Source organism: Orycteropus afer, unplaced genomic scaffold (genome assembly GCF_000298275.1).
Source record: "Orycteropus afer afer isolate SDZICR_OR568_19922 unplaced genomic scaffold, OryAfe1.0 scaffold00407, whole genome shotgun sequence".
Lineage (NCBI taxonomy): Eukaryota > Metazoa > Chordata > Mammalia > Tubulidentata > Orycteropodidae > Orycteropus > Orycteropus afer.
Genome location: NW_006921994.1, coordinates 880272 through 901558, shown reverse-complemented (window position 1 = coordinate 901558; position 21287 = coordinate 880272). Strand labels below are relative to the sequence as shown.

The 21287-nt window shown below is 49.4% G+C and overlaps 1 protein-coding gene across 1 annotated transcript in view; it reads left to right on the top strand.

Moving 5' to 3' along the window:
• ARID1B (AT-rich interaction domain 1B) overlaps positions 1-21287 on the top strand; it is a 168789-nt gene that overhangs the window by 129176 nt on the left and 18326 nt on the right. The window contains exons 7-12 of the mRNA XM_042782680.1: positions 3555-3658; positions 4402-4560; positions 10742-10951; positions 12720-12924; positions 18512-18650; positions 18892-19064. Coding sequence (XP_042638614.1) covers positions 3555-3658; positions 4402-4560; positions 10742-10951; positions 12720-12924; positions 18512-18650; positions 18892-19064 — 990 coding nt within the window. The remainder of the gene's footprint in view (positions 1-3554; positions 3659-4401; positions 4561-10741; positions 10952-12719; positions 12925-18511; positions 18651-18891; positions 19065-21287) is intronic.

Genomic DNA, 21287 nt, shown 5'->3' with positions numbered 1-21287 from the left:
GCTTGAAATGCACGGACAGGACGCATGCAGCCCACTCTGCTGGCACAGGTGTTTCACTGCCCACTGCCCCTTTCAGTGTCTGAACTTTACATGTTGTTGTTATGTGCCGTGGAGTCGGACCCGACTCATAGCGAACCCTCCTTGGGTTTCCCAGGCAGTATCACTGCGGAAGTAGATTGCCCCATCTTCCTTCCAAGGAGTGGCTGGTGGGTTTGAACCCCCAGCCTTCTAGTTAGCCATAGGCACTATGCTACCAGGGCTCCCAACTTTACATATAGAATTACTGATGTACAGGAGAGAGAACCGGGCCTTGACTGAGCACAGCCTTGTAATCATGGGAAGGGAGAGGAATGCGTCCCTGGAGTCCCATTGCTGGGGATGCGTATCACTCTGCGCAGCGATTCACTGGGGGTTCTGGGAAGAAGGCAGAAGGTGCATCTGAACAAAGGGACTAGAGAAGCCACAGTAAACCAGGTAACCGGCTGTCATCGAGCTGCCTCCAACTGACGGCGACCCTGGGTGTGCAGGGTGGGACTGGAACCCTCACCCAGTCCATTTGGTAAAATAAATCTCCATTCACAAAATAAAACAGTTACTCTAAATTCCATTCTAGTAGAGCAGTCAGCTTTTGATAGTTCTTCCGTGTGCACACCAAAAATAAATGTGAATAGAGAATGAAGAAAATGGGGGAGTTTCAAACTAACATATATGCTTCTGTTAGCAAGGTCTACGTTTTAAATCAGGAAAAAGCATCATCACTGGCAACCATGAGGCGTATTGGTCTTCATGATTGAGACTCACTTTTGTGTACACGGAAGCAGGACTGGGTGATCTACGTCTGTAAAGACTGACCGCCTCGGAAACCCAGTGGGGGTCGCTGTGAGTCGGGATCGACTCGATGGCTTTTACTTTTGTGTACATGAAGATGTGTAATGTATGGAGTAGCATATTTACTATTCCTGTTTTTCAGAATTAATAGGTATTATTTATTGTGAATTCTGGCAAACCTGGGAGTCCATGAGTGGTGCAGAGAGTTAAGTGCTCAGCTGCTAACTAGAAGATTGACTGTCTGAATTCACCCAGTGGTGCCTTAGAGGAAAGGTCTGGCAGTCTGCTTCCCAAAAACCAGGTGAAGGAAAGCATGTCGCGTGCCGGGCTACCCGGAGGCAGCTGCGATGACAGCCAGTTCCCCGCGTGCAGTCCTACCCCGCACACCCGGGGTCGCTGTCAGTCGGAAGCAGCTCCATGGCAGCTGCTTACCTGGTTTACTGTCACAGTGGTTAGGTGTAACCTTAGGAGAAGCGGGGCGGCAGAGGTCACAGGACCATGACTTGACCCTTTCTTTGGTATCATATTTACTGCCAGGCCCCTGAATCCACTCCATGAGCAACTGGCAAGAACATGTGGGTTTCATCAGTAAAGCCCTGTTTTCACACTTGTCCTGCCTTTTTCTTCTAGTTGTTCTTTCAAAAAGGGTGTTTCTTAGCGTACGGATTTACTAACTCATCTCTTGCTAGACCCCAGCAAGAGAAACATGGAAGCCCTCGTCCCTCTGAGCAAGGCAGCCTTCCCGGTGTGTTATCTCTCGGCTGCTCATTGGAGGTTTCACACATTGACAAAAATAACACCATTTTCAGCTGATCCCAATAGATTTTTCTCTGCAGCTGCATCACTTGAAAAAGCTTTTTGTTTCAGTTCTTAAAGTCTAAGTATTGAAAGCAATTTGGAGGGAAAAAAAGAAAGACATCTCCATTATGATTTGTGCGTGCTGTGATGACTCTGAGGGCCGCCGGGCTGCACACGGGCTTGGAGAGACGAGCCAGTGAGCCCGTGGAAAACACAGGCGTTTCAGCGGCGGCGTGGAGTGTGCCCATGTAAACGGCAGCACGTGGCCGGTGGGGGGCTTTTTTGGCAGGACCTATGGTCTCAACCTGCAGCGATGCTAAAGATATTAGCAAATTAGCACCACAGAGCTGGCCAGCTTAGTCCCCGGAGCACTGCTCGCTCCCTCCCTGCTGTAATTAAAACTCATTATTTTCTAAAATGTAGTAATACATGAATGTGTGCGGTAATCGTTTTGTAGTGGGCAATCTGTGGAGCCTTTTAAACACATTTTCCCTTTTCTGGCACACGGTGCTGCATGTATCCACCCTGGTTGAGCCAGCACCTTCATCTGCAAGGGTACAACGAGTCCTGCTTGCGAGCACCCGGTTTACTTCATTGTGAAACTGGAAGGCTTTCTGGTTTCCATTCACCGAGAAGCTCGTGGTTCTCTCCCTGTGCCACGCCCACCTGCTGGCTGTGCTTTCTAGGGCCATGCACAACTGTGTGCTTATGTCCCGAGCAGCCCACGCTTCGACAGAACCGGTGGGGTTCTGTCGGAATTCAGCTGCTCTTCCCTGGATGTCTACCCTGACTCCCTCCTGTCACCATGTTCTTCCTTTGAATAGACGTCTAAAACCATACTTTTAACCTGAAAATACAGTTGTGGTTTGTTGCCATTGAGTCGGTGCCAGCCTTAGGTGTAACAGAATGAAGCGTTGCCTGGTCCTACACCAATAAAAGCAGAAGCCGTAGAATCAATTCCGACTTGTAGGGAGCCTCTGGAGCAGAGCAGAACTGCCCTTAGGGTTTCCCCGGCTGTCCTGTTTGCAGAAGCAGACTGCCTCATCTCTCTGTAGCAGAGAAGCTGGTGGGTTAGAACTGCCGATCTTTCAGTTAGCAGCCAGGCCCTCCACCGCTGCACCACCAAGACTCCTTAACTGCGCCAATAAATGTGTGAGAATCCCTGTTCTTTGCTAAATGTCCACCTTTCACTCTCGGACCTGGATGAAGTCATTGCCTTTCTGAGCTGTGAGCTAGAGCCCGGGCTTTGCCCAGTGCTGTGGCGCTGCCTCCCGGGCTGGCCCGGGCGCTGAGCCGCTGCTGTGGGTGGGTGACTGGACGCTGCCAGCTTGAAGGGTACGGCCCCACTGGAAATCTTTTTCTTCCAAAACCTCTTTGCTATGGTTGTTTCTGAGATCATTCACCCTGAGCCTGTTCTGTTATCGTAGGCAAGACACACACACTAGATAAGATTTTTTGAAAGAAACAATATAAAATGTCAGATGATTTTGCAAACTATCAATTAGGTAACTTTAGGAAATTAAGAAGGTTCTCAATCCTCTAGTCCCTGTGTTTAAAGACCAAGAAATAGCTCTCATTCTCCAGCATTTGCTGTCAACACTTGATGAGCGATCTAAACATTTGGTATATTTCCACTTGTGGCCCGCACCTCCTAAAGCTGCAATAACTTTGAACAGAAATACTGATGTGTTTGGACCCTTGGTGGCTTGCGTCTTCAGTATACAGAATGACTGCTTTTTTCCTTATATTTTTAAGATAGAAGCATTGCCCGGGTGTGGTGCTATTGTGATTTCAGAAATGTGTCTGCTGAATTACAGTTCCTTCTTCTTTCCTTCCCGCGCCCCCCCCTTCCCGCGGTAACTGGGAGGGGAGCCGAGCCTGGCAGGCCGCGTGTGTAATCCTGAACTCTTTCTCCTGTTTTCGATCAGCATCTATGGGTCTTGCAGATATGATGTCTCCTGGTGAGTCCAAATTGCCCCTCAAAGCCGACGGCAAAGAAGAAGGCCCCCCGCAGCCCGAGAGCAAGTCAAAGGTACTTCCCCCCGCACGCGGTGTCGGGCCTGCCCAGCCAGCAGCTGCCGTGTCTTCTCTCCACTGGTGTTGGCCACACATTTTGTTTGTTTCCTTGGTTCCTTCTCTTCCGCATGCCTTCATTCCGTGCACTGTTTGTAGTCTTCTTTTCTTTCCCCACCCCCGTCATGGTGTGGGGCTGAAAGTTACTAGTTCTTATGGCATTGAACTTGAACTCCTGGGGGGGCGGAGGGGGGACAAGGCCAACCACAGAAATGTGCTTGGGGGTGGGGACAGGTAAGGGGTCTTGCCTGGTCTTGACACTTGAGCCATTTTCTGCCTCAGTTTATAGCTTCCTGTTTGGCCGCCTCAGCAACAACGTACTTAATATTTTGCTTTCCCACCTTATTTGATAAATAAGGTGAACGGCTTTTTTTTTTTTTTTTTTTTTTCCTTTTCTTTCTTTCTTTCATAAGGGGTAACCCATGCTTAGCATTCCATGTAAGCTTGAAGTAAGCATGGTGGCTTAGTGCCTTAGCCAGCATCCAGCCAACTGACCAAGTTATACTAATGAAGAATGTTGTTTTAATACTTTTATACATGTGTTTGTTTGTGTGTGTGTGTTTGTACATGTCTTTATATATAGAGATATAGATATATATAAAACATTGAGTCTGTTAAACTGGATGTGCTTTTTGTTATTTCAAATAAAGTTTGCCCTACCTTTGTCATTTTTTTTTTTTTTTTTTTATTCCTCTACCACAGGATAGCTACAGCTCTCAGGGTATTTCTCAGCCCCCAACCCCAGGCAACCTGCCAGTCCCTTCCCCAATGTCCCCCAGCTCTGCTAGTATCTCCTCCTTTCATGGAGATGAGAGTGATAGCATTAGCAGCCCAGGCTGGCCCAAGACTCCATCAAGCCCTGTAAGTGGCTCTGGTTTTTTGTTTTTGTTTTTGGGGTTTTTTGGTAATGAATGATTTCTACTTTAATGCTTGCTTGTTGGTTTATTTGATAAGACTTTTCCTTCATTCTGTCCATGAGAGGGTTTTCTTTATTTATGACAATTTCAGTGATAACAATGATTACGTTTGCGTGCATCCTGGAAGGCTGGAATCTGAGAATGTAACGGCACCTCTCTACCGAGCATGTGAAATGTGTTATGGGCCCAAACTCCTTCCCACGTTTATGTGTGTGCTCCACAGTGTACTCACAGAAGGTTGTAACGAGTTATTCTCCATTTTCACGGGAACTAATAGCAGTCCTGGACGAAAGGCTAAGTCCTGCCCCTGCACTTAACCTTTGCACGGGCGGTTGTATCAGAAGCGTCTCTTCTTTCAAAACTACCTACCTGGAAATGGAACTGTCACAGTCTGGGCAGAGTTTAACACGACATCAGCCCTGCCTTGTGTCAGTCCGTCTGTCTAAAGTCATAGGTGTCCATGCATCTGAATATTTAGAAGGCTCCTCTCAGATCCTCAGTGTGCACCTGCATTAGAACCCGTTGTGGTAGGGAAACAGTACCCTGCCGGTACTGCTGATAAGCTTACAGTTCAGCATTGATTTCCTTACGATGCATAAAACTAGAAACGATAATGTGATAAAGGAGCGTTTCTAGCCTTAACGTTCTTCACATTGTAGACCTGGGCCTCATTTTTATTTCTTTGTTTCCTACTTAGGAAGTTAATCCTTTGCCATAGAAAAGGAGAGCCATGGTTCTGTATTTATTTCACATTCATATAGAGAACCAAAGGATTTTAAAAAAATAACATGCAGTGACTTGCCAAGAAGGCTTAATTAATACCCTAATTTTTGTACGATGAGGTGCTGAGAACACAGCTCAGGAAAAACAAGTTGGAGAGAAGAAGAGCCTGACTGTGGGTTCTGGTAATCTAGTCAGAACCCAGAAAGGAGGGTGCTGTTAACTGTCCATTAACTGATGCGAGCAGATAAGGTTGAAGGCTTGAAGACTTCAGATTCCCACTTAGTGCTAGTGTAACCAGCATTTCCTTTATAGAAAGGAGGGCGGGGGGCATTCAGTCACCGCCTCTGCTGATACAGGTGCCCCCATGCAACCACTGAACTGAGATGTAAAACGCGAACCACGTCTCGGACGGGTTCAACAGAACTAACGGGAAGGAGCCCGCAACTCCTCAACTTTGATGTCTCTGTGTTAGTGGCTTTGGGTCTCAGAAGGCAGCCAACGTTGTGTGTTGTTTTCCCATAATGCACCCTGGCTTTTGGGGTTTACCTTTTTTTTTTTTTTTTTAATCATAGGAAAAACATTTTTGAATCGGCAATACTCTTGGGCTCACAGGTAGAACATTTATACGTACCCTTGTTGGCGTAGAGAGAGAATTTCAGAGGTTGAAAATGCCTTTAAAACTTTAAGACAGTGATTAAAAGTAATCAGATATTATATGCTTAAACACCTTGCTGATCTCTGCATCTAAAGGCTGGTGAGAATTCCCATGTTGTAATTGACTAGGCACCCTACCTCTGTGCCTGAGCACGGGAGGAAATTACCACCATTCATTCTCTACTTGCTTGAAAGAAAAAAAGCAAACCGAGCTGTTGATTTCATTCTGACTATAACACAATTATACTTGACACTAAGTTCCTTTTCTCCTTTTTCTAAATATTCCGCTTTACATCATCTCTTTCTGTACCGTAAACTGCTGTGTTGAAGAACTGAGCAAACTCTGTCTCCAGAGGCAGGGAAGGACAAGAGAAGCGATGATGAGTCGTAGTGGAAAAGGCTAGCCTGTGGCTGTGCTTGAGAAGCCCCTCCTTAGAATGAGATGCTAATCAAGAGAAGGACCGGAAGGAGATTGTCAGTGAAGGGCCTCCCACCACGTCTGCCCCCACAGCTCCAGAGATGCAGGTAGTTAGGCAGTACCTAACTGCTCTGCTAGAGACAGCATGAATTTGATACTTAAAGTTAACTCCTCACAGTTTCCCTAATCAAGCCTGTCTAACAGCAGGCCTGAAACGGACGCAATCTAAAGACGGTCCACACTTTGTGTATTATGGACAAACCGCACCAAAATAAACTTAAACGTTTGCACATACACATATTACCAGGCATATGGCAGAGCCGGCGGGCATGTAAATCTGCCCAGAACTACAGAAGACTGCTTGTAGACCACACACAGTAAGGCGTGTGCACAGAAAACATTTGTGGCAGCACAATCACGCCTTGTTGTCGGCTGCAGGCACTCCCGTGCTGCCTGCTCCAGGCAGGCCGGTTGGTTTGCTCCTAGTCAGTGGATGGGGAGTGCAGTGATGGCAGTGACTGCACCGCCCTATGGGGCTGACGTCTCTGGACAGAGCAGCCGTGCGGGAGCCTGCTGAGCAGTCAGTGTGGCAAAGCCAGTGTTGTAGGTCCTGGGGCTTTGCCTTCTCACGATGGCCTGTTGCTCTGTTCAGACAGACACCATCACAGCCTTGGTGATTAGGCAGCCCGTAAGGTTAGGAGTCAAAATGAGTGTGGCAGTGAACACTTTCCCTCAGCACCTTGGAACCCTCTCAGAGAATGTTTTGATCAGCTTCCCAGACCTTCCTGCCCTCTCCATCCGTTTGAGCCTTTCTCACGGAAGGGCCACCATCCGACACCTTCCACATGCCAGGGACTGTGCTCAGTGGTGCTAACTCAAGTGGACCCGAGCCCTTGAGACCTGCAGTCTGCTTAGAAGCATGGACAGGAGACAGTTACACACAAAACACACAGTTGTATGTGTTGTGTAACAGTGCCGGGAAGGAGATGACAGGCCTGATGTGGCTCAGACGGGCCTCGTCAAAGACTCCACACAAAACTGGGGCCTGACAGGGCTGTGGACACAGGGATGTGTCTTCCCCCATTATGGTGCCTTGCAAATGGTTTCCATATGATCCAAAGTTACGCAAAATTAAACTATTCTGTTAAAAACTATTATCTTCATTAATTTTTTCTAATTTTAAAAGAGAACCAATTGAGACAAGAGTTACATGTTCATTTAACAAAGAAAGGTGAGAAAATTTTAAACATTAATACACAAAAGTCATGAATGTTAAGCCAGTTTCAGGTTACAAAAGTCTACCCGTTTTCCTCAGTTGTAGCGAACGCTTCCTCAGGTCTGCTGCTCGCTTCATTAGTAACTCCTCTCTGGAACCGCTGCCCACCTTGGGTTTGAGACAAGACCCGAGATGGCAGGTGGAGCTAGCACTTGGAATGCTGGGAGAGTGAGTCAGCGATTTTAAGTGGAAAATGACGCCTTTACTGCTCTTGGCCTTAAATGAAAAATCTAAGACTTGGACCTCAGTTTTTCACAAAGGCAATGCAAGAAGGAACTTTTTAGTCTCTTTCACTACTTCTTGTATTCTTATTATTTCACATTTTCATTTTTGAAAAACTTTGCACCTTTTTTTCTTTTTAAGTGTGTTTCCCCATAAGAAGGAAATGTTCAACAGTTGCATTTAGGAACCTCTTGGGAGCCCTGGCGGCATAATGCCTAAGGCACTTGACTGCTAACCAGAAGGCTGGCGGTTCAAACCCACCAGCCACTCCTCGGAAGGAAGATGGGGCAATCTACTTCTGTAGAGACACCACCTCAGAACCCCAAGGAGGGGTTGCTGCGAGTCGAATTGACCCGAGGGCAGTGCGTTTGGTGTAATTACCCTCATGATGATGGCAAGGCTTCCTAAAAGGTTACCAGTGGGGAACCTGCTGGGAATGTGTCAGGACAGTGTCCTTCCATAGTCAAACATTCCTTGGTTATAAGACTATGGAAAGTGAAGTTTAAAAACTTATCCTTTGCATATAGAGTGTTTTCCGTATTCTTAGCATGGATATGGGTGTATAAACATGTACGTGTGTGTGTATAAATATGCACATAAACACACATACTGAACTGCTTATCTAAAGTAATTTCTCAGTGATGTACAGTTTTACCTCAAGAACCGGAGTAAATCCTAAAAGATGACACAATTTTTTGTCTCCATCGACTATCACTCATTTTTATATATTTATCTTTGAATTCACTAGAGAGGCAGAGCTAGTGAGCTGTCTAGAGAGAGAGAGACAGAGTGATTTTAAAGAATTGGCTCATGTTATTGTGGGGCTCTGGTTCTCAGCAAGGGCACGATCTGTATGTCCTCTGCAGGGAGGGTCCCAGAATCCAAAGGTCAGAAGACAGAAAGAGTGAAGGGTGAGGGACTTAGGCAATGTCTATTTATAGTCAGGAAGCAAAATACACCCTAGGAAAACCTCCCTCTCTGAGTACCTCCCTCTGCTCACTTGCTGGCTCGCCCGCTCTTTCCCCCTCTCTCTTCCTCTCTCTCCTCTCTCTTAAGACATTCACCTGACAGGATAATGCCCACTCACGGTCTGAGGTCACTTGCTTCACTTGAGGCCTTAAGGCAGCCTGCTGTCGTCATATGACCGCAGCACAGCAGCCAGTTCACTAGCGTGTGACAACACGCGTGGACCCCACGGCCTAGCCGAATCCACACACAAAATTAACCATCACAAGTTCTGATGTTAGGATCTTGTACCCCAACGATGTCATTCTAGAGCCAAGGCTTAAAATTTGCAATGTCAGGGTTACTGTGCAAAACTAGAATTTGAATTCACTAGAGAGGCAGAGCTAGTGAGCTGTCTAGAGAGAGAGAGACAGAGTGATTTTAAAGAATTGGCTCATGTTATTGTGGAGCTCTGGTTCTCAGCAAGGGCACGATCTGTATGTCCTCTGCAGGGAGGGTCCCAGAATCCAAAGGTCAGAAGACAGAAAGAGGCTTAAAATTTCCATGGAAATCTCTTAGGAGACTTCTGCTCAGTGACTTCCTCTCAGGGAGACTGCCGCATCACAGCCCAGTCTGCCTTCTCCTCGGGCATCAGGCCCTGCTGCCCCTGGGGACCCTTTGGCTACTCGCAATATCAGCTAACCTCCATGGCCATCATATTTAACCAAAAGAAAAAAGATTCAGCAACATGTTTAAAATTATTGGAAGCTAAATTACAGTGAAGAGTTCAGCAGAGCCCGGTCTGACATGCTGGCTGTGCACTGGGAATGAATGGTAGCCTGGCAGTTAAAGCTCAGAAATGGAGTGAGTTATCATCCCCGGGCTCTCCAGGCAGAACCGGGAAGTCGTTTTGCACAGTAACCCTGACGTTGCAAATACTACAGAGGCATAGACATCATTACACACATCGAGACAAAAGAGAGGAAGAGAACACAGGTGGCCTATGTAGGGGTGAAAGTGTTAGTCACCTGCCCAGGGTGCACTTCAAGGGCGTAAAAACAGCAGCTTTTGACATTTTACTATAATATACAAAGGTGTAAGGAGACCCATAAAAGACCAAGAGCATCAGTGTAACCCACATGACAACATAAACACATGTGCATAGAAGTCAGGGCGTGTGTTTATCCATAGATGTGCTGGGAATGGGTAATCACTCGCCTTCTCAAGGTGAAAGCTTGGTTGCTCGAGCAGTGGACTAGTTGTTGGATACGCCCTTCCCTTGACAGAGAAGCTGAAGAATCTTAACTAGGGAAGGCAGTTACTGTGAGTAACGCCCCAGCTCTGCTGCTGCTTAGATTGTGGAGCCCCAGCCAGCACGGGGCCCAGCCTGGGCTCTCTGACCCAGCTTCCGCTCTTCACCAAATCCCAGGGCTTTGTTCTTCCTCCATACAACTTAGTCTTGTAACGGAGGATCACATTGGTCACTCTTGTTCTGACCAGGAGGGACAGGGGCCCACGCAGCCTTTGAGACTCACATGTTCCACACGAATTGGCTGTTTTTGCCCATGATGGTTTTATGGGATTGCACCCTTTTTTTAAAAAGTGCCTTCTGGGATTCAACGCTTAGCTCAATAAACTTAAAAGGTTTTCTTGTTTTTGTTTTCTAAGTGTATAAAAGGGGGAGTTTGGGCCCTTTATTAAGAGTCAAAGTAAATTCTTAATTAAGAAAATGTATTGTTTGTGCCTGAACTAGTAGCCTTCATTCCTAACTGTTGTGGGTAGCAGTAGATGTTCAGCGGCTCCTTGGCTGTGCTCGTTCATTGCTTTTCTCTCATCTTCCCTCTCTGCCACCCATGCCCACCTCCACGTACTCCCCCTGGGCACCAGAAGTCCAGCTCGTCCACCACCACTGGGGAAAAGATCACAAAAGTGTATGAGCTGGGGAACGAGCCGGAGAGGAAGCTGTGGGTGGACCGGTACCTCAGCTTCATGGAGGAAAGAGGCTCCCCCGTCTCCAGTCTGCCTGCGGTGGGCAAGAAGCCCCTGGATTTGTTCCGGCTCTATGTATGCGTCAAAGAGATTGGAGGCCTGGCCCAGGTAAGAGCACATGAGCAGCCGAGTGAGCAGGTGGGTGGTCGTGGAGACAGCTAATGCCCGCCCGTACGGTGGCTTCCTTGCTGTATGTGGACTCCAGCTCCTGTCTCACAAAATACTGGAAGCATCCACGTACTGGAGGGGGGAGGGCCTTGGAGCTCTGCCCTTGCCCCCCAACTCACAATGTGATGCTTCCAGGACCTCCATTCCCTCATTGTGAACTGAACCCCTTGGACCAGCCCTTCCTTTCGGTCTCCTTACAGCTCTCAGTCCTGAGGAATCAGCCAGGCGTTCACTGTAAGCACTCCAGAAATGAGTTGCAAATGAATGAGTGGTATCTAGGTCAGATACAAATCAAACTCACTTTCTCCCTCTATTCAGAAAACGAAGTCATACTTCTAAATGCAGGTCCACAAGAGGGGAAACAACAAAGAAGTGGTAGCAGTTTTTTAGCAAGGCTGGAAGTGGAGTGGGGCAGGATTGAAGGAAGCACACACTTGCAGGGCTGTACCAGTGCCCACCCTGAGCTCGTCTGACTCTAAGAGTGAGTGCCTCCTTAAGGACTATGTGTGAGGTGCCATCCAGTCCTGACCCTGGTTCTTAGTAGATCTGTTTCTTACCAGATGGCAGCATGCAGTAAAGTGGGATACCAGGTTCCCACTAAGCCCCACAGGTGGAAAGTGTAGGTGGGCACTCTGTGTCCCACAGGTCATGAAGGGTTAAAAATAATCAAGGCCTTCTGTCTGCAGCCTTGTAATGAATCCTTAGGGTACATAGGTTCCCAGGACCTTCCACCTTCTTCATTAGGGACCATCAGGTACTGAGTAAATGGACATAGGGAGGTGCTGAATCCAAAACTAAACTATTAAAAACCACTGCCACCCTTCCCATGCTCCTCAATCTGGGCCATCAAGAGGTACAATGTCCCCCAGGAGCTTGCAAAACTGCCTGGTCCATTCCTTTCTAACTCTTCCCAGGCAGTAACCAACTGCTGCCAAAAATGTGTGTAACATTTCGGGGTTTCTTCCTCTGCCGTCTGCTCTCGGTTTGCATTGATCTCCCTGCCGGACTGTGAATGGGGCATCCGAGAGTCCCGTGCCACCTGGTGGCATGGAGGGCTGCCCACATGACTAGGCTGACGGCTCCGGGAGAACTCAGCAGCAGACCAGGTGGCCTGTTGTCGGGCTCTAGAGACAGGCCGTTTGGCCACGGCCTCCCTTGAGTTGACTCCCTGTCCCTCTCACACACACTTGCTCCACAACGCCACCAGAACCCCTGGCACGGAAGGACAGCCTGGAACTGCAGGCTCACCCCTCCGGTATCTTGTGGCTGTTGGCAGGAAGCATTGATAGTCGTATCGACGCTCGAACACTTAAATCACAAAATAGTGCTGCTTCTGGTTTTTAGTTGTTAGACGTTGTAATTTTCCTAATTAAGAGTGAGGTGGGGCTGTGCGCGACCAGGAGCGCGTGTTCGCAGAGATGAATGGCGTGTGTGCGCAGCCCGCCCCGTGAGCAGTAGGCCGGGGATGCAGCAGGCAGCGGCCTCCGCCAGCCACACTTTCATGTCGCCATCAGCAGGCTCCTTTAATGGTCTCCTGACTGTAAATGCTGTCTGTGCACTACTGGGTGGGAGTAATGAGCAGTAGTTAAAACAGGCGAATGCACGGAAAAAAAAAACAGTAAACCAAGACATTAAGTGCTTTTCTTTCTTCCTGGATTTAAACAAGCCACTTCGCTGCCAACCAACGATGCTCCGTTTTTCTTGTTAGGTTAATAAAAATAAGAAGTGGCGGGAGCTGGCGACCAACCTCAACGTTGGCACGTCCAGCAGCGCGGCCAGCTCCCTGAAGAAGCAGTACATCCAGTACCTGTTCGCCTTCGAGTGCAAGATCGAGCGAGGGGAGGAGCCCCCGCCCGAGGTCTTCGGCACCGGGGACACCAAGAAGCAGCCCAAGCTGCAGCCGCCCTCTCCTGGTGAGTGGAAGAGTTGCAGTTCACAGGGACTTGTCGGGGCCACCACCACCTGGGTGCCGGGAAGGTCACTCCACAGTGAAGCCTCAGAGCTTTGCATCCTGGAGGGGAAGGGTGTCGTTTCGGGTGGTTTGGGGTATTTCTATCTTTTAATTGAGCCATCAGCAGCAGCAGTTAAGGACGAGAGAATAAAATTGGGCATCTTGCCCTCTCTGGTCACTGGTCAGCATTTGAAGACACCGTTCTCTTGCCCTGTCTTGTTTGATCAGGTAGGCTTGGTAGTTCTAAGCTCTGTACTTTTATTCCATGTCCAAGTGTTTAAAGGACTCTCTATAACTTAGCACAAAATCAGTGTCCTCTTATATTTCTAATACTTTCGCACGACCAGGAAGTACCCCTTTGCAGGTTGGCGTGACCTTGCACCAACTCTGCCTCTGGCAGGGATGCTCAGATTTGCCCCAAGGAAAATGAAATTGAGACCGAGTTTGATGTTCATGTCCTCACTTTAGGGGATCCAACAAACGGTCCCAACTAATGGCCGTCAGTCCCTATTTCTGAAACTATCGAGACCGCTCCACCTCCTGGCAACCCCAGGTGTGTCGGACTAAAGCCAGGCTCCACGGGGTTTGCAGGGGCTGGCTGTTCAGAAGCCGACTGCCAGCCCTACTCCTGTGGTGCCCCAGGGTGGACTCGAACCACCAACCTTGCAGTTAGCAGCCAAGCACGTTAACCGTTTGCCCCCCATCTCTGAAACACAGTAGTCCGCTTTTGCCTCCTGCGTGTCGGGCGTCTCAGGGATACGACTTAGGTTCCCCAGGGTTCTCGTCAGCCCGCTGGACTGATGGCGCTTGGCCTTTCCCCGGCCTTCCCACTCAGCTCTCATGGACCCTGCCATTCTTTCCAGGACTCCTGCTGTCCTCCGTTTTACCTGTTAGGGTTTCAACTTTGAGTTTATAAAATCACTGTGTTCTGATAAGTACAACATGAGAGGCTGAGAAAAGCGTGGGCCCTCCTCAGCTCTTGGTGGTAACTGCACTTGAGTCGATCTGTCTGCCCTGCTCTTCCCTGTTTCTGGCCATTCCTCATTACAGAGACCACTTCAAACTCTGTGGGGTTGCATGCTTGGCCCGTGCCTCTGGAGCCCCTGACGTGGGAGTTGGGGGCCCTGTCCCTGCCACGGTCCCTCCCACAGGCTTGTTGTGAGGACACAGCAGTGACAGCCAGCAGCTCATGTTTCTTGAGCGCTTGCAGTGGGCAGGCGCTTCTCGGAGTGCTGCATCCTTCAGTCCTCACAGCAGCCTTGTGAGGAGATGCTGTTCAAATGCCATGAGGAAAGTAAGACACCATGAATCTAAGTCAATGGCCCAGAGTCACATATCTAGTGTAAGGGTGGGATTTGCTTCCAGGGGTCTGGCTGTGGGGCGTCTCAAGCGTGTAGCCAGAACCCACTGCACTCACGTGCCCACACAGCTACACCAGTGTAACAGCGGAACACACTCACGCGTACGAGGGTTGTGTCTTCCCCTTCACCCTCTCCCCTAGCTGCTGCCTGGAAGCATGACTCTGTCTAAGACTGCCGACCAACGCGTCTCATTTACAGGCCTTGAGGCCCAGAGCTCACCTGGGGCGGGTATGCCTAGATTCAGATCTTCACCAAGTAGGATGTCTCCTCACTAGCCCCTACCCAGAGAGACCCGAAGCCTTGGCCAGCCAGGGTGCACCTTAAAAAACTGTGAAACTGACTGTAGAAGTTCTCACAAAATTATGTTCCTTTCAGTAAAGCAAGCTGCCCAGGAGCATCTCTGAACTGTTTTTCCAAAATAAAAACCCAGTGGGGGGTGGGGACCACAGTGGCCATGTCTGTAAAGATTTAATGGTAAGTTTTATTTGCCAGGCAAGAGCGCTTGTCCCTGACTGGCTTGCCCTTCTGTGTGGAGACTAGTTCTCCCCGTGAGCAGCGGCTGAAGGACAGGCGGTCTCACTGAGCCCGGGCCTGCCCTCTCCCAGTCAGCCCCTTCTCTCCCTTTCCCCCTTTTTTTAAACTGTACTTTTTATGGCAGAGTTGTCACTAGAACCGCACGAAAGAGCCAGGGTTGCAGAGGCCCCTCTGATAATCGGTTCTTCTCAGTTGTCCACATGGAGCCCCAGCCCAGTGAAACAGGAAGTTTTGGAAGTCCACTCCCTCTCGTAACCATGACGTCACCCGTGGCACCTGGGGCCAGTTGAATTGTCTGAACACCGTTGCTCCAGAGACCCTGCTCAGAAGGACACGTGGCAGGTGGGGTGTGGGCCCCATCATCAAGTCTGTCCACAATCTCCATGAGTCAGGGGCCTGATTAGCCAGCTGCTCTCAAAGATGCCTGTGAAACGGTTTAACTCTCCAAGAAGGAGAGAGATACCCAGCCCCTTGTCAGTCAGGGTCTCGTTGGTTACAGCGTATTTATCGTGGTCGGAATGCAGATGAGAAAGCACTCTGTTGTCCCCCGTTTCCCACATACGGTTCAGTGACGTTAGTTACACTCACCGTGTCATGCCATGTCATTGCTCCCAAGTGTTTCCACCACCCTTAGAGAAGTACTGTGCCCCCTAAGCAGTGAGACCCCCGTCCCTGCTCCCACGCCCCTGGTAAATATTACACCATTTCTAAAAACTTAATTTTTAGCAAGAATTTGTGTTCTTTGAAGTCAGTTTTTCCCAAGAGAACATAATCGTCATTTATTGCTTACAGGCAGCTACAAGCAGGCCCAGCTAATCCTTAGGAAACCTTCCAGATTTGCACTAAACGGTCTCCACAAACCAGCTGAACGCCACAGCCGTTTCCAGGCGCGTTCTGGGTCACCCACCGTGAGCCCAGTTTCTGTTTGGCTTAATATGGATCTAGAGTCCTTGGGTGGCGCCGACAGTTAAGCGCTCCCCTACCACTGAGAAGTTAGCATTCCAGCCTTGGAAGAAGGGCCTGGGGAATCCTGGACAGCAGTTTCGCTGGCACGCGTCGCAGTCGACTCAGTGCCTCCTGGTTGGTTGGTTTTCAGCACGGATCTAAAGTTAAATCTGTGCACCCAGACCTTGAGCTGCAGGTCGCTGTCTTTGAATTGGAGGGTTCCTAAGACTCCCCGAGGCAGCCCAGGCCTGGCCTTGGGGTGTGGTCTGCTGCTGTCGGGACTGGTGGGGGTCTTGTTACCATCAACCTCTGAGGTGTGCAGAGTTCTTGGAAGCCAGGCAGGCCAGCATTCCCGGGTCCCCTTGGCATCAGGGTGAGCAGTCGGACTGGGGAAGAGGCATCCTGTTAGTTCTTCTGTAACCAGAGATCCATCCATCTTTGCTGGCAGGTGGCTGGCTGGATTTCTAGTCTTAGCAGACAGGTGGTGGCACAGAACCTGGCAGGGATCCAGCCAGGGGATCCTCCCTGGAAGGTAAATGAGAAAGGCGATCCGATTGTAAAGAGGGGTGCCCTCGGGTTGACCTCTAGTAGCTGGGGCCGGGGACACGCCGGGCTCCCCCTCTTCCCAGAACGCAGGCCCCCGGTCCACACTGCAAAGCCTCTTCCCGCCAGGAGACGGATCGTGTGAAGTGAGCTAGTATGCTTCCCCTGGAACCTTCCACCGTTTACTTCAGAGCCTGCAGGTGTAGCTTCTGGCCAGAGCTGGGGTGAGCCCAGCAACTCTGGGTGCAGGGTCTCCAGGGGCTGCAGTCATGTTTTTCCCGAAAAGAAAGGGGAAAACGGGGACACAAGACTTCCCGTTTCCTCTGTTAGCTGTAGTCTGTAACGAGGGCACTTCTGAAGTCCCACCAGGGGCCTCCAGGGGGAGCCCTTGGGTGGGTCCCGTGCAGGGCAGGCAGGATTTACAGAGCTCTTGTCTCCCCGCTGCCAGCTCTGGGGCGGGCCTGTGTGCAGACTGTCCTTCCACGGCTGTAAAAGGCTCTATCCTTTTCCTGTCATCTATTTTTAACATGTGTTTCCAGGGCTGCACCAACACTCAGTCAGTAAGGAAGAGTTCTTAAGTTTCCTAAAAGGCATCTGCCTTCAGAGTTCATCTTCCTAGCATCTCTGAGGATGCCCTAAATCACTCTGGGCCTGAGGGTGGGGGTGTGGAAGGGCACTGAGTAACCAGCTCTGTGGGCCAGCGGTCCTACCCTCGGGTCCCCACTGGCCGGGCCTGGGCAGGCGGAATCTCGCAGAAGCGTCTGTGTCTAGCACACGCTTCTCAGTCGCAGCAACCTGTTCATCCCAGTGTCTGGCTCCTTCCTAGCTCACTCCGTCATCTTGGGTGATTCGTCTAACCTGTTTCCTCTGAAACAAATTGTGAATAAGGGTGCTCAACTAAGCCTTGGGAACGCCATAAGGAAGGACATCTAAGTGCAAAACACTGTCCTACAAGCTACCAGGCACCGCCACTCCTTGTGGTCTGGGAGGGATCTCATTGCAGACTCCGTGAGGACAGGGATCTTTGTTCAGTCTGGTATTGACATGTGGAAAAGAGCTGAGACCAGAGCAGGCACTCTATTCATCCCTTAAGTACCTGTTTAATTAACTGATCAGTGAACCCAGCACCTACTGACCACCTTATGTGCTCACAATGCAATAAATGATGTAGCCAAAACCCTTAAAATACTTTTTTTTTTTTTTCCTGTGAAAAGCCAAAACCAAACTCACTGTCATCGAGTCAGATCCGACTCATAGTGACCCCTCCTTGGGTTTCTGAGGTAATATCTCTACAGAAGTAGATTGCCCAGTCTTCCTTCTGAGGAGGGGCTGGTGGGTTTGAACCAGCAACCTTCTGCTTAGCAGTCACATCCCTTAGGCACTATGGCACTGCGAGATGCGATTAATTAATGTTTTTCAGGATTCCCACAGAAGCTTTGAAAAAAGCTGCTCGCTTTGGAACTCACTTATGCCGTGTAGTTTTAGTCAAAACCAAATCTTAGGACTCTGCTACTGACGTGACAGAGCCCCGAACCAGTATGACCTGGGTTCATGTAATGAGAAATCGGATTTCTTAACTTCCAGCTGGCCATGTCAGCCATGACAGCGTGTAGACACCTGCGGACGTGCAGGAGGCGTGGAGGTGACGCGAGGCTTGTTAGTAATTCCTGGCATTGGTGATAGCTAGCATTTCTCAATGCCTAAGACCCAGAACTAATTTTTCTAAGCTTCCGCCCCCCCACAAATAGCACAATAAATTGATAGACCAAGGTTTTCATCCCATTTGTCTTAACTTCTAGACATTTAGATTATCTCCAATGTAAACAGCACTGAACAAACATTTCTCTGCCTCCAGCCTTGTTTTTATTTGATTATTTTCTCGGGATAAATACCCAGGAAAGCAATTACCTACCAAACGGTAGACACATTTTTTATGGTTCACAAATGAATTGTACTGCCAAATAGTTTTCTAAAACTAATTTTCATTATAAGCAACACAGGAATAACTAGTGTGACTACATCGTTACCAGCAATGTGTTTTGTTACTATTTCTAATAAAGTGGGATCTTGTTTTAATCCTTTTGTTGTTTTTTTCAGTGACTAGCAAGGATGAGCTAGCTCCCTTGGTAACTGGCAGTTGTCTGCCTCCTTTTTCTTGGTTCTCAGCTAACTCAGGATCCTTGCAAGGTCCACAGACCCCGCAATCAACCGGCAGTAACTCGATGGCAGAGGTTCCAGGGGACCTGAAGCCACCGACGCCCGCCTCCACCCCCCATGGACAGATGACCCCAATGCAAGGTGGAAGGTAAGTTAGGAGAACTCGGGAGCCACACAGAGCCAGACGCCCATACAGCCTAACTTCTGGAGCAGACTCCATAGAGACAGGAAATGCTTTTAAAATTGTGAGTCTTTAAATGTTGATGGCTGTTGCCGCATTGGTGTGCATCTAGTTTCTGGGTGACTTCTGTGTTTACGAAGCTCAGGGCTGGTTTATTCCTGAACCCGTTCTTGGCGACCGTTAAGCTGTCCCTGTTGCTTTCCTTCAGAAGCAGTACAATCAGTGTGCACGACCCCTTCTCAGACGTGAGTGACTCGTCGTTCCCAAAACGGAACTCCATGACTCCGAACGCCCCATACCAGCAGGGCCTGAGCGCGCCAGACATGATGGGAAGGATGCCCTACGAGCCCAACAAGGATCCCTTTGGGGGAATGAGAAAAGGTACACCCAGAGACAGAGCCCCTGACGGGCTGCCATGAGGACTTGCCTCCGCTGCCCTTGGGGCCTGGTGAAAGTTACTTAGCGTCTCTGGACTTCAGTTTCCTCATCTGGGGGTGGGGTGATGCCAGGGCTTCCTGGAAGGGGGTTGTGAGGCTGACGTGAGGGCACACGGAGTCCACGGAGGGGCCTGGCCTGTGATGAGTCAGCTGTTCTCGGCCCCTCCTGTCAGCGTGGACTGGTGCAGTGCCAGCTAGTGTACAGGCAAACAGCCACAGTCCCTGCCCTCGTGGCGTTGACAGTCTCTAGGTGACAGCAAAGGAAATGAATGAAAGCACAAACATATAATTAAAGCGCGTGGTCAGTGGAGGGAAGGAAGCAGTGATACTGGGGGCACGGAAACCCAACTCTGATGCGGTGTTAAGAGGGGCGGGCTCTAAGCAGGTAGTGGTTATCTGCAGAGACCTGCAGAGTGAGGAGCCTTCTGAGGAGGGCAGGTTTAGGGGAGATGGCGATGAGCTGAGGAACTGATACGTGGCTGGAGCATACAGCTGGTGGGACTAGACGGGCCCACCCAGGCATTTGGGGCCAGGGCCTCCCAACCTTTGTGAGCACGTTGGTGAGTTTGGGGTTTGCCATAGGTGAAAGGTGTTATATTCAGACATGGTATGGCTGTGTACCTGGCCACCTATGAAAATATTGGAGAAGTAAGAGTAGAACTGGGGAGGCAGCGAGACGGCCCCCGTGGGAGCCTGGAGCCTAGGAGAGGGAAGCTGGATTGGAGCAGGACACCAGCAGGGGAGAGAAGTGGAACTGTTCACGGTGGGGGCTGGGGGCAGAAACTCCAGGACTTGCTATGGGGTCAACACGGGTGAAGAGAGAAAAAGTACTGACTGAGTGGGAAGTGTTCTTACCTGCAGTGTGCATCTGGGAGATGAACAGGTAGAGAGAGAGACAGCCCGCGTTCACTTTGTGGTGAGGTGGTTGGAGGAACGTGTGTCCAGAGAGGAGCCCAGGGTTGGAGCTGGATCTAGTTTTGGCGTTCTGAGCCCTGAGACGGTGTTCACAGCACTATTGGGCCAACAGATCTCCGAGAGAGTCCTGAAGGGTTTCGTGTTGACGTCAGAAAACCCCCAGATGGTTTTCCTTTAGGCTCATCAGTCCGCAATGTGAATTAGCAGGAGGTCTTAGCTATGTGAGCAGCCACGCTCAGGACCCGCACGCACCAAGCAGAAACGTAGTTTTTCTGTCTTGTGACTCTTTTTCAAGCGTAGGTAGGTCCTGCAGGGTTGAGAGCTGGTGTGCATGATGCTTTGTGGCAGCAGTTACTCTGGCGTCCTGCACTCAGTGCCTCTGCTGTGTTTAGATGACTGGTCGGTGTGGGTTTCTTGCCATGTTGTCTGAACAGAGAACAGCAGAAGGCCCAAAGCCGTGCTTCTACCAGTGTTTGGACCAATGAGAAACAAAAATAAATTGGCTCAAAAATGTGAATGTTGGGACCATTTCAACTAACAAATTAGATTTATTATATTTCAAAAAGACACCTGTTGCATAAAGCAGAATAATCTATAGTTCTCCTTCCAGAGTTTCCCAAGGGTCTTAACAGGCAAGCAATGAACACGGGAGCTCAGGAGCCCAAAAACTGCAAGTGCTGTCAAGTTTCCCAAGCTCGTCCCCCGAACTGCCTGCTTTGCAATCAGTGACACCAGAACTGGGGGTGCCCAGCATCTGTAACTCTGTTTTGATCAAAAGTGTTTTAGAAGAATCCTGATGAAAAGAACAGAACTTCATATTCTCATGGAATGCAGACTTTCTGAAGCTGATGAGGCTGGATGAACTCCCAAAATCATTCCCTGAGATAATCTTTAAACTGGAAATCAGAAATATTCCCTGAAGTCTTTAAACCAAACAGTAGGCTAACTTCATTAGTGAATAATGTGTGCCTTGACTATTGGGCGCTCTTAACAAACTGTCTGTATGGGATCAAACTGGCAACAATGACTTGAAAGGTTTGACAGGAAGCGTAGGGGGCAATGAGTTTATGTTCATGAAGGAGGAAGAGTCAGAGAAAGCAGATAAAATAGTTGCTTAACTTGAATGCTTGTTGTTGTTGTTGTTAAGTGCCGACGAATCGTTTCCGACTCATAGCAACCCCATGCACAGCAGAACGAAACACTGCCCGATCCCGCGCCAGCCCCACAATCCCTGCTATACTTGAGCCCATCA